General features: G+C 58.4%; 1 protein-coding gene across 2 annotated transcripts in view; it reads left to right on the top strand.

The window, feature by feature from the left end:
- The window catches only part of GFM1 (G elongation factor mitochondrial 1), a 49,115-nt gene extending 40,489 nt beyond the window's left edge, over positions 1 to 8,626 (top strand). For both annotated transcript variants that reach the window (XM_076057972.1, XM_076057973.1), the window contains 3 exons: positions 4,008 to 4,168; positions 5,162 to 5,215; positions 6,741 to 8,626. In XM_076057972.1, the coding sequence (XP_075914087.1) occupies positions 4,008 to 4,168; positions 5,162 to 5,215; positions 6,741 to 6,860 (335 nt within the window). In that variant the 3' untranslated portion in view covers positions 6,861 to 8,626. The remainder of the gene's footprint in view (positions 1 to 4,007; positions 4,169 to 5,161; positions 5,216 to 6,740) is intronic.
- Positions 8,627 to 13,703: the final 5,077 nt, after the last annotated feature.

Here is a 13,703-nt window from a genome sequence, read left to right as displayed (position 1 = left end):
GTGAACGTGTCTCTCTCTCTGTCCCCCTGGTAGTGATGAGCGAGGCCAGCGTGGTGCTGCTACAGCCCGTGATGGCGGTGGAGGTGAACGTGTCTCTCTCTCTCTCCCCCTGGTAGTGATGAACAAGGCCAGCGTGGTGCTGCCCGTGATGGAGGTGAACGTGTCTCTCTCTCTCTCCCTGGTAGTGATGAACAAGGCCAGCGTGGTGCTGCTACAGCCCGTGATGGCGGTGGAGGTGAACGTGTCTCTCTCTCTCCCCTGGTAGTGATGAACAAGGCCAGCGTGGTGCTGCTACAGCCCGTGATGGCGGTGGAGGTGAACGTGTCTCTCTCTCTCTCTCCCTCTGGTAGTGATGAACGAGGCCAGCGTGGTGCTGCCCGTGATGGAGGTGAACGTGTCTCTCTCTCTCCCCCTGGTAGTGATGAACAAGGCCAGCGTGGTGCTGCTACAGCCCGTGATGGCGGTGGAGGTGAACGTGTCTCTCTCTCTCTCCCCCTGGTAGTGATGAGCGAGGCCAGCGTGGTGCTGCTACAGCCCGTGATGGCGGTGGAGGTGAACGTGTCTCTCTCTCTCTCCCCCTGGTAGTGATGAGCGAGGCCAGCGTGGTGCTGCTACAGCCCGTGATGGCGGTGGAGGTGAACGTGTCTCTCTCTCTCTCTCCCCCTGGTAGTGATGAACAAGGCCAGTGTGGTGCTGCCCGTGATGGCGGTGGAGGTGAACGTGTCTCTCTCTCTCCCTGGTAGTGATGAGCGAGGCCAGCGTGGTGCTGCCCGTGATGGCGGTGGAGGTGAACGTGTCTCTCTCTCTCTCTCCCCTGTTAGTGATGAACAAGGCCAGCGTGGTGCTGCTACAGCCCGTGATGGCGGTGGAGGTGAACGTGTCTCTCTCTCTCTCTCCCCTGGTAGTGATGAGCGAGGCCAGCGTGGTGCTGCTACAGCCCGTGATGGCGGTGGAGGTGAACGTGTCTCTCTCTCTCCCTGGTAGTGATGAACAAGGCCAGTATGGTGCTGGTGCTGCCCGTGATGGCGGTGGAGGTGAACGTGTCTCTCTCTCTCCCTGGTAGTGATGAGCGAGGCCAGCGTGGTGCTGCCCGTGATGGAGGTGAACGTGTCTCTCTCTCTCTCCCTGGTAGTGATGAACAAGGCCAGTATGGTGCTGCTACAGCCCGTGATGGCGGTGGAGGTGAACGTGTCTCTCTCTCTCCCTGGTAGTGATGAGCGAGGCCAGCGTGGTGCTGCTACAGCCCGTGATCGCGGTGGAGGTGAACGTGTCTCTCTCTCCCTGGTAGTGATGAACAAGGCCAGCGTGGTGCTGCCCGTGATGGAGGTGAACGTGTCTCTCTCTCTCTCCCTGGTAGTGATGAACAAGGCCAGCGTGGTGCTGCCCGTGATGGAGGTGAACGTGTCTCTCTCTCTCTCTCTCCCTGGTAGTGATGAGCGAGGCCAGCGTGGTGCTGCTACAGCCCGTGATGGCGGTGGAGGTGAACGTGTCTCTCTCTCTCTCTCTCCCTGGTAGTGATGAGCGAGGCCAGCGTGGTGCTGCTACAGCCCGTGATGGCGGTGGAGGTGAACGTGTCTCTCTCTCCCTGGTAGTGATGAACAAGGCCAGCGTGGTGCTGCTACAGCCCGTGATGGCGGTGGAGGTGAACGTGTCTCTCTCTCTCCCTGGTAGTGATGAGCGAGGCCAGCGTGGTGCTGCTACAGCCCGTGATGGCGGTGGAGGTGAACGTGTCTCTCTCTCTCTCCCTGGTAGTGATGAGCGAGGCCAGCGTGGTGCTGCTACAGCCCGTGATGGCGGTGGAGGTGAACGTGTCTCTCTCTCTCTCTCTCTCCCCTGGTAGTGATGAGCGAGGCCAGCGTGGTGCTGCTACAGCCCGTGATGGCGGTGGAGGTGAACGTGTCTCTCTCTCTCTCTCTCTCCCCTGGTAGTGATGAGCGAGGCCAGCGTGGTGCTGCTACAGCCCGTGATGGCGGTGGAGGTGAACGTGTCTCTCTCTCCCCTGGTAGTGATGAGCGAGGCCAGCGTGGTGCTGCTACAGCCCGTGATGGAGGTGAACGTGTCTCTCTCTCTCTCTCCCCCTGGTAGTGATGAGCGAGGCGAGCGTGGTGCTGCTACAGCCTATGATGGCGGTGCAGGTGAACGTGTCTCTCTCTCTCCCCCTGGTAGTGATGAGCGAGGCGAGCGTGGTGCTGCTACAGCCCGTGATGGCGGTGGAGGTGAACGTGTCTCTCTCTCTCTCTCCCTGGTAGTGATGAACAAGGCCAGCGTGGTGCTGCTACAGCCCGTGATGGCGGTGGAGGTGAACGTGTCTCTCTCTCTCTCCCCCTGGTAGTGATGAACGAGGCCAGCGTGGTGCTGCTACAGCCCGTGATGGCGGTGGAGGTGAACGTGTCTCTCTCTCTCCCTGGTAGTGATGAACAAGGCCAGCGTGGTGCTGCTACAGCCCGTGATGGCGGTGGAGGTGAACGTGTCTCTCTCTCCCCTGGTAGTGATGAGCGAGGCCAGCGTGGTGCTGCTACAGCCCGTGATGGCGGTGGAGGTGAACGTGTCTCTCTCTCTCTCTCCCTCTGGTAGTGATGAGCGAGGCCAGCATGGTGCTGCTACAGCCCGTGATGGCGGTGGAGGTGAACGTGTCTCTCTCTCTCCCTGGTAGTGATGAGCGAGGCCAGCGTGGTGCTGCCCGTGATGGCGGTGGAGGTGAACGTGTCTCTCTCTCTCTCTTCCCCCTGGTAGTGATGAACAAGGCCAGCGTGCTGCTACAGCCCGTGATGGCGGTGGAGGTGAACGTGTCTCTCTCTCTCTCCCCCTGGTAGTGATGAGCGAGGCCAGCGTGGTGCTGCTACAGCCCGTGATGGCGGTGGAGGTGAACGTGTCTCTCTCTCTCCCCCTGGTAGTGATGAACAAGGCCAGCGTGGTGCTGCTACAGCCCGTGATGGAGGTGAACGTGTCTCTCTCTCTGTCCCCCTGGTAGTGATGAGCGAGGCCAGCGTGGTGCTGCTACAGCCCGTGATGGCGGTGGAGGTGAACGTGTCTCTCTCTCTCTCCCCCTGGTAGTGATGAACAAGGCCAGCGTGGTGCTGCCCGTGATGGAGGTGAACGTGTCTCTCTCTCTCTCCCTGGTAGTGATGAACAAGGCCAGCGTGGTGCTGCTACAGCCCGTGATGGCGGTGGAGGTGAACGTGTCTCTCTCTCTCCCCTGGTAGTGATGAACAAGGCCAGCGTGGTGCTGCTACAGCCCGTGATGGCGGTGGAGGTGAACGTGTCTCTCTCTCTCTCTCCCTCTGGTAGTGATGAACGAGGCCAGCGTGGTGCTGCCCGTGATGGAGGTGAACGTGTCTCTCTCTCTCCCCCTGGTAGTGATGAACAAGGCCAGCGTGGTGCTGCTACAGCCCGTGATGGCGGTGGAGGTGAACGTGTCTCTCTCTCTCTCCCCCTGGTAGTGATGAGCGAGGCCAGCGTGGTGCTGCTACAGCCCGTGATGGCGGTGGAGGTGAACGTGTCTCTCTCTCTCTCCCCCTGGTAGTGATGAGCGAGGCCAGCGTGGTGCTGCTACAGCCCGTGATGGCGGTGGAGGTGAACGTGTCTCTCTCTCTCTCTCCCCCTGGTAGTGATGAGCGAGGCCAGCGTGGTGCTGCTACAGCCCGTGATGGCGGTGGAGGTGAACGTGTCTCTCTCTCTCCCCCTGGTAGTGATGAACAAGGCCAGTGTGGTGCTGCCCGTGATGGCGGTGGAGGTGAACGTGTCTCTCTCTCTCTCTCCCTGGTAGTGATGAGCGAGGCCAGCGTGGTGCTGCTACAGCCCGTGATGGCGGTGGAGGTGAACGTGTCTCTCTCTCCCCCTGGTAGTGATGAGCGAGGCCAGCGTGGTGCTGCTACAGCCCGTGATGGCGGTGGAGGTGAACGTGTCTCTCTCTCTCCCCCTGGTAGTGATGAGCGAGGCCAGCGTGGTGCTGCTACAGCCCGTGATGGCGGTGGAGGTGAACGTGTCTCTCTCTCTCCCCCTGGTAGTGATGAGCGAGGCCAGCGTGGTGCTGCTACAGCCCGTGATGGCGGTGGAGGTGAACGCGCCGCTCGAGTTTCAGGGCGTCGTCATCGCCGCCGTCAACCGCCGACGCGGAGTCGTCACGGGGCAGGACGGCACCGAGGGATACTTCACCCTCTATGCAGACGTGCGTGGGGGGGGGTCACGTGGGGGGTCACGTGGGGGGACACGTGGGGGGGTCACGTGGGGGGTCACGTGGGGGGTCACGTGGGGGGTCACGTGGGAAGACACGTGGGGGACACGTGGGGGAAGACACGTGGGGGACACGTGGGGGACACGTGGGGGGACACGTGGTGGGGACACGTGGTGGGGACACGTGGTGGGGACACGTGGGGGGACACGTGGGGGAAGACACGTGGGGGGTCACGTGGGGAGACACGTGGGGGGGACACGTGGGGGGACACGTGGGGGGTCACGTGGGGGGTCACGTGGGGGTCACGTGGGGGAAGACACGTGGGGGTCACGTGGGGGAAGACACGTGGGGGACACGTGGGGGAAGACACGTGGGGGACACGTGGGGGAAGACACGTGGGGGTCACGTGGGGGAAGACACGTGGGGGTCACGTGGGGGAAGACACGTGGGGGACACGTGGGGGAAGACACGTGGGGGACACGTGGGGGAAGACACGTGGGGGACACGTGGGGGAAGACACGTGGGGGACACGTGGGGGAAGACACGTGGGGGACACGTGGGGGAAGACACGTGGGGGACACGTGGGGGACACGTGGGGAGACACGTGGGGGGACACGTGGGGAGACACGTGGGGGGGACACGTGGGGGTCACGTGGGGGGGTCACGTGGGGGGGTCACGTGGGGGACACGTGGGGGACACGTGGGGGGACACGTGGGGGGACACGTGGGGGGGATAGTGACACGTGGGGGGGTGGTGACACGTGGGGGGATAGTGACACGTGGGGGTGGTGACACGTGGGGGTGGTGCCACGTGGGGGGATAGTGACACGTGGGGGTGGTGACACGTGGGGGTGGTGACACGTGGGGGTGGTGACACGTGGGGAGGGGTGGTGACACGTGGGGAGGGGTGGTGACACGTGGGGAGGGGTGGTGACACGTGGGGAGGGGTGGTGACGAGCTAGTGCCCTGTGTTTCACCGTGTCCCAGGTTCCGCTCAACGACATGTTCGGATTCTCCATGGAGCTGAGGTCGTGCACGGAGGTGAAATTCACCACTCACCTGCTCACCACTCGCTCGCTCACCCACCCGCTCACCCACCCACTCGCTCACCACTCGCTCACCCACTCGCTCACCCACCCACTCACTCGCCCACCCGCTCGCCCACCCGCTCACTCGCCCACCCGCTCGCTCGCCCGCTCGCCCACCCGCTCACCCACCCACTCGCTCACCACTCGCTCACCCACTCGCTCACTCGCCCACCCGCTCGCTCGCCCACCCGCTCGCCCGCCCGCTCGCCCGCCCGCTCACCCACCCACCCGCTCACCCACCGTCCCGCTCACCCACCCACCCGCTCACCCACCCACCCGCTCACCCACCCAGCCGCTCACCCACCCAGCCGCTCACCACTCGCTCACCCACTCACTCGCCCAATCACCACTCACTCACCCATCAACCATTCACCACTCACCCATCAACCATTCACCACTCACTCATCAACCATTCACCACTCACCCATCAACCGCTCGCTCGCCCACTCACCCGTTCACCCACTCGCTCAACCGCTCACCAATTTACCCACCCACCCACCCATCCACCCACCCACCCATCCACCCACCCACCCATCCACCCACCCACCCACCCACCCATCCACCCACCCACCCACCCATCCACCCACCCACCCACCCACCCCACCCACCCACCCATCCACCCACCCATCCACCCACCCATCCACCCACCCATCCACCCACCCACCCACCCACCCACCCACCCACCCACCCACCCACCCACCCATCCACCCACCCACCCATCCACCCACCCACCCATCCACCCACCCACCCATCCACCCACCCACCCATCCACCCACCCACCCACCCACTCACCCACCCACCCATCCACCCACTCACCCACCCACTCACCCACCCACTCACTCACCCATCCACCCCACCCATCCACCCCACCCATCCACCCCACCCATCCACCCCACCCACTCATCAACCGCTCACCCATTTACCACTCGCTCGCCCACCCACTCATCCATTCACCCACTCGCTCGCCCACCCACTCATCCATTCACCCACTCGCTCACCCATCCACCCCACTCATCCACCCCACTCATCCACCCACTCACTCACCCATCCACCCCACCCACTCACCACTCGCTCACTCACTCATCCACCCCACCCACTCACCACTCGCTCACCCATCCACCCCACCCACTCACCACTCGCTCACCCACTCGCCACTCGCTCACCCATCCACCCCACTCACCACTCGCTCACCCATCCACCCCACTCACTCACCCATCCACCCCACCCACCCCACCCACTCGCTCACCCACCCCACCCACTCGCTCACCCATCCACCCCACCCACTCACCACTCACTCACCCATCCACCCCACCCACTCGCCACTCGCTCACCCATCCACTCACCACTCTGTCACCCATCCACCCCACCCACTCACCACTTGCCACCCGCTCACCCATCCACCCCACCCACTCACCCCACTCGCTCACTGCTCCACCAACTCACCACCCCCCCCCCCCATCCTCCGTGTGGGCGAGCAGGGCAAAGGAGAGTTCACGATGGAGTACAGAAAGTATGAGCCGTGTGCACCCTCCGTGCAGGAGGAGATTGTCACAAGGCACCTGGAGGCCACGGGCCAGCTCAAGAAAGCCAAGAACTGAGGACTCGCTCACAACCTCGCTCACCCCCCGCATTGTCCACCCCCCCGCATTGTCCACCACCTCAACCGCATCGGTAGCAACAACGCCGCAAACGCCCGCCATAGAGCGTGCACCTCCACCATCACCACCACCACCAATCATCACTATTACCACCACCATGGCCATCGCCACCACCACCAACCATCACTATTACCACCACCATGGCCATCGCCACCACCACCAACCAACCACCTCCACCATCATAACCTACACCTCCACCACCACTATTACCACCACCATGGCCATCGCCACCACCACCAACCAACCACCTCCACCATCATAACCTACACCACCATCACCACTATTACCACCTCCACCACCATCACCACCACCATCACTATTACCACCGCCATCGCCACCACCACCAACCAACCACCTCCACCATCATAACCTACACCACCATCACCACTATTACCACCTCCACCACCACCAACCATCACTATTACCACCACCATCGCCACCTCCACCAACCAACCACCTCCACCATCATAACCTACACCACCATCACTATTACCACCACCATGGTCATCGCCACCACCACCAACCAACCACCTCCACCATCAACCAACCACCTCCACCATCATAACCTACACCACCATCACCACTATTACCACCTCCACCACCACCAACCATCACTATTACCACCACCATCGCCACCTCCACCAACCAACCACCTCCACCATCATAACCTACACCACCATCACCACTATTACTACCTCCACCACCACTATTACCACCACCATGGCCATCGCCATCAACCAACCACCTCCACCATCATAACCTACACCACCATCACCACTATTACCACCTCCACCACCACCAACCATCACTATTACCACCACCATGGCCATCGCCACCAACCAACCACCTCCACCATCATAACCTACACCACCATCACCACTATTACTACCTCCACCACCAACCATCACTATTACCACCACCATCGCCATCGCCACCAACCAACCACCTCCACCATCATAACCTACACCACCATCACCACTATTACCACCTCCACCATCACCACTATCACTATTACCATCGCCACCTCCACCAACCAACCACCTCCACTATCATAACCTACACCACCATCACCACTATTACCACCTCCACAACCACCATCACCACCACCATCACTATTACCACCACCATCACTATTACCACCACCATCACTATTACCACCACCATCGCCATCACCACCACCACCACCACCTCCACCACCACCTCCCTCCCCTCCCCCATTTCACGCGTAGCTCCGCAACGCGGGGAAACTCCGCGCGGTTAACAACCCTAGAGGACGCCAGAGCTCGGGAAATCGTTGGGGTGATCCTAAAGCAGTTCGACAGCAGCTGCCGCTGGGTTGTTTTTGTTGCACAGCGAGCACACACACAGCGCACACACGCACACACACAGCACGCACAGCGCACACACACAGCGCACACACGCACACACACAGCACACACACAGCGCACACACGCACACACACAGCACACACAGCGCATACACAAGCATGCGCAGCACACACGCACACACATACACGCACACACACAGCACACACAGCGCACGCACAGCGCACACACACAGCACGCACGCACAGCACGCACGCACACACGCAAGCACATGCACGCATACATGCGTGCACACAGCGCACCCACGCACAGCGCACACGCAGAGACGGCTGTGCGTGTTGTTTCAAGATCCTAACTTAATAAAACACGGTTTGTACATGCGGTTTGCACTGCGCGTGGAATTTTTTTTGTCCTGGCTGGACCGCACATCCTCAATGTCTACGGACATCCTCAATGTCTACGGACATCCTCAATTTTCGATTTAAAGCTTTCGTGACTGCAATGATTCATCTTCTTTGGTTCTTTCGGTAAAGTCACGTAGAATGAGAATAAATTGATAAAATAAAATAACACAATAATATTCTCACGACGTTTCGGCCACAACACCAAGCGGCCTTCATCAGGTGAAGGGGGCGAGACTGTCTGGTAGGACAGCGCTGGAGTGAGGGAGCCACGTTCAGATCACGGCTTTTAAGCTGTGAGAGGAACAAAGAGCCTTGACAAAGGAATTAGCATAAAATTTAGCATTGAAATGGCTGAATGATTCGCTTGTGACTGGTCACAGAAATAGCTATGTTAAAAGTTAAAGCATACACATCCGCAGAGGCACCCATTGTTAAAAGGAATAAGCATAGAATTTAGCATTGAAATAGCTAAGTTAAGGCATACACATCCGCAGAGGCACCCCTTGACAATGGGATTAGCATAGAATTTAGCATTGAAATGGCTGAGTGATTCGCTTGTGGCCGAAACGTCGTGAGAATATTATTGTGTTATTTTATTTTATCAATTTATTATTTTATTCTCATTCTACGTGACTTTACCGAAAGAACCAAAGAAGGGCATCCTCAATGTCTACGGACATCCTCAATGTCTACGGACATCCTCAATGTCTACGGACATCCTCAATGTCTACGGACATCCTCAATGTCTACGGACGTCCTCAATGTCTACGGACGTCCTCAATGTCTACGGACGTCCTCAATGTCTACGGACGTCCTCAATGTCTAGGGACGTCCTCAATGTCTAGGGACGTCCTCAATGTCTAGGGACGTCCTCAATGTCTAGGGACGTCCTCAATGTCTAGGGACGTCCTCAATGTCTAGGGACGTCCTCAATGTCTACGGACGTCCTCAATGTCTAGGGACATCCTCAATGGCTAGGGACATCCTCAATGTCTAGGGAAATCCTCAATGTCTACGGACATCCTCAATGTCTACGGACATCCTCAATGTCTACGGACATCCTCAATGTCTAGGGACATCCTCAATGTCTACGGACATCCTCAATGTCTACGGACATCAATGTCTACGGACATCCTCAATGTCTACGGACATCCTCAATGTCTACGGACATCCTCAATGTCTAGGGACATCCTCAATGTCTAGGGACATCCTCAATGTCTAGGGACATCCTCAATGTCTAGGGACATCCTCAATGTCTACGGACATCCTCAATGTCTGGGGACATCCTCAATGTCTAGGGACATCCTCAATGTCTACGGACATCCTCAATGTCTAGGGACATCCTCAATGTCTAGGGACATCCTCAATGTCTAGGGACATCCTCAATGTCTAGGTACATCCTCAATGTCTACGGACATCCTCAATGTCTACGGACATCCCTCAATGTCTACGGACATCCTCAATGTCTACGGACATCCTCAATGTCTACGGACATCCTCAATGTCCACGGACATCCTCAATGTCTAGGGACATCCTCAATGTCCACGGACATCCTCAATGTCCACGGACATCCTCAATGTCTACGGACATCCTCAATGTCTACGGACATCCTTAATGTCTACGGACATCCTCAATGTCTACGGACGTCAGCGTCGTCAGCGTTCGTGTAAACCCATAGAGACCCATGGGGATTCATGGAGACCCACAGAGATACACAGAGATTCATGGAGACCCACAGAGATACACAGAGATTCATGGAGACCCACAGAGATTCATGGAGACCCACAGAGATACAGAGACTCAAGCCCAAAGAGACTCAGATTCATAGAGACCTATCTAGACACAGAGATACACGAGGAAGACAGTGTCCTCCTCGCGGAGGCGAAACCCGTGTCCCCCTGGCGGAGGGAGCCAGCGTCCTCCTGAAGGTGGAACCCGTGTCCCAGTAGCGGAGGAAGCCAGCGTCCTCCTCGCGGAGGTGTTAACCCGTGTCCCCCTGGCGGAGGGAGCTCTTCGTGCCTCCCCGACGGAGGAAGCCAGCGTCCTCGTGGAGGTGTTAACCCGCGTCCCCCTGGCGGAGGAAGCCAGCGTCCTCCTCGCAGAGGTGTTAACCCGCGTCCCCCTGGCGGAGGAAGCCAGCATCCTCCTCGCGGAGGTGTTAACCCGCGTGCCCCTGGCGGAGGAAGCCAGCGTCCTCCTCGCGGAGGTGTTAACCCGCGTGCCCCTGGCGGAGGGAGGCCTGCGCCGCCACTCCGACCTCCACGAACGTCGCGTCCCCATTGGTTCCTTGGGCCCCAGTGACGGTTTGGCGATGATGCATTGTGGGTAGCGGAGGTCAGGCTCACAATGGCCGCCGCGGTGCCGGCGTGGTTGTGGCTGACTGTGTGGTTGTGGCTGGCTGTGTGGTTGTGTCTGACTGTGTGGTTGTGGCTGACTGTGTGGTTGAGGCTGACTGTGTGGTTGAGGCTGACTGTGGTTGTGGCTGACTGTGGTTGTGGCTGACTGTGTGGTTGTGGCTGACTGTGTGGTTGTGGCTGACTGTGTGGTTGTGGCTGGCTGTGTGGTTGTGTCTGACTGTGTGGTTGAGGCTGACTGTGTGGTTGAGGCTGACTGTGGTTGTGGCTGACTGTGTGGTTGTGGCTGACTGTGTGGTTGTGGCTGACTGTGTGGTTGTGGCTGACTGTGTGGTTGTGGTTGTGGCTGGCTGTGTGGTTGTGGCTGACTGTGTGGTTGTGGCTGACTGTGTGGTTGTGGCTGGCTGTGTGGTTGTGGCGGCCTGTGTGGTTGTCGCTGGCTGTGTCGTTGTAGCTGCCTGATGTGGTTTAGGCTGACTGTGTGGTTGTGGCTAACTGTGTGGTTGAGGCTGAACTGTGCGGTTGTGGCTGGCTGTGTGGTTGTGGCTGACTGTGTGGTTGAGGCTGACTGTGTGGTTGTGGCTGGCTGTGTGGTTGTGGCGGACTGTGTGGTTGTGGCTGACTGTGTGGTTGAGGCTGGCTGTGTGGTTCAGGCTGACTGTGTGGTTGTGGCTGACTGTGGTTGTGGCTGGCTGTGTGGTTGTGGCTGCCTGTGTGGTTGTGGCTGCTGTGTGGTTGTGGCTGACTGGTTGAGGCTGACTGTGTGGTTGAGGCTGACTGTGTGGTTGTGGCTGACTGTGTGGTTGTGGCTGAACTGTGTGGTTGTGGCTGACTGTGGTTTGAGGCTGACTGTGTGGTTGTGGCTGGTTGTGTGGTTGTGGCTTACTGTGTGGTTGTGGCTGACTGTGTGGATGTGGCTGACTGTGTGGTTGTGGCTGGCCATGTGGTTGAGGCTGGCTGTGTGGTTGTGGTTGAGGCTGACTGTGTGGTTGTGGCTGGCTGTGTGGTTGTGGCTGGCTGTGTGGTTGAGGCTGGCTGTGTGGTTGAGGCTGACTGTGTGGTTGTGGTTGAGGCTGACTGTGTGGTTGTGGCTGGCTGTGTGGTTGTGGCTGACTGTGTGGTTGAGGCTGACTGTGTGGTTGAGGCTGACTGTGTGGTTGTGGCAGGCTGTGTGGTTGTGGCTGACTGTGTGGTTATGGCTGACTGTGTGGTTGTGGCTGACTGTGTGGTTGAGGCGGGAGCCATCACGGAGACGCGGGACAGCTGCAGGGGAGAGGGGGGGCGGGGATGACCACAACAACAACAGCAACAACAACAACAGCAACAACAACAACAACAGCAACAACAACAGCAACAACAACAAACGGGTGTAGTGATACAGCAACAATTACAGTCATACGACCACAAAGACAGTCAACCACACAACAACCACAGCGATAACCGCAGTCACCCAGCCATGGTCACACAGTGACCACGGTCACACACGGCCACAACAACCCCCGCAAGTCGCACAACCACAGTCACACAACCACAGTCACACAGTCACACAGTCACAACCACAGTCACACAACCACAGTCACACAGTCACACAGTCACAGCCACAGTCACACAACCACAGTCACACAACCACAGTCACAACCACAGTCACACAACCACAGTCACACAGTCACACAGCCACAGTCACACAGCCACAGTCACACAGTCAGAGTCACACAGCCACAGTCACAACCACAGTCACACAGTCACACAACCACAGTCACACAGTCACACAGCCACAGTCACACAGTCACACAGCCACAGTCACACAACCACAGTCACAGTCACAATGTCACACAACCACAGTCACACAACCACAGTCACACAACCACAGTCACACAACCACAGTCACACAGTCACACAACCACAGTCACACAACCACAGTCACACAGTCACAGTCACACAGCCACAGTCACAACCACAGTCACACAGTCACACAACCACAGTCACACAGTCACACAGCCACAGTCACACAGTCACACAGCCACAGTCACACAACCACAGTCACAGTCACAACGTCACACAACCACAGTCACACAACCACAGTCACACAACCACAGTCACACAACCACAGTCACACAGTCACACAACCACAGTCACACAGTCACACAGTCACACAGTCTCACAGTCACACAGTCACAGTCACACAACCACAGTCACACAGTCACACAGTCAAACAGTCACACAGTCAAACAGTCAAACAGTCACACAGTCACAGTCACACAGTCACACAGTCACAGTCACACAGTCACACAACCACAGTCACACAACCACAGTCACAGTCACACAACCACAGTCACAACCACAGTCACACAGTCACACAGTCACAGTCACACAGTCACACAACCACAGCCACACAGCCACAGTCACACAGTCACACAACCACAGTCACACAACCACAGTCACACAGCCACAGTCACACAACCACAGTCACACAGTCACACAACCACAGTCACACAGTCACACAGTCACACAACCACAGTCACACAGCCACAGTCACACAACCACAGTCACACAGTCACACAACCACAGTCACACAGTCACACAACCACAGTCACACAACCACAGTCACACAACCACAGTCACACAGTCACACAACCACAGTCACTCACCTCCACCACCGCCTGTCCCAGCCGCTCCGCCGCCTGCACCCTCCGCCTGTGG

Source organism: Petromyzon marinus (genome assembly GCF_048934315.1).
Source record: "Petromyzon marinus isolate PM22_M1 ecotype Great Lakes invasive population chromosome 67 unlocalized genomic scaffold, UKy_Petmar_22M1.pri1.0 chr67_unloc.1, whole genome shotgun sequence".
In the NCBI taxonomy this organism is placed as follows: domain Eukaryota; kingdom Metazoa; phylum Chordata; class Hyperoartia; order Petromyzontiformes; family Petromyzontidae; genus Petromyzon; species Petromyzon marinus.
The sequence above is the reverse complement of the archived record's forward strand: the minus strand, read 5'-3'. Positions and strand labels throughout refer to the sequence as shown.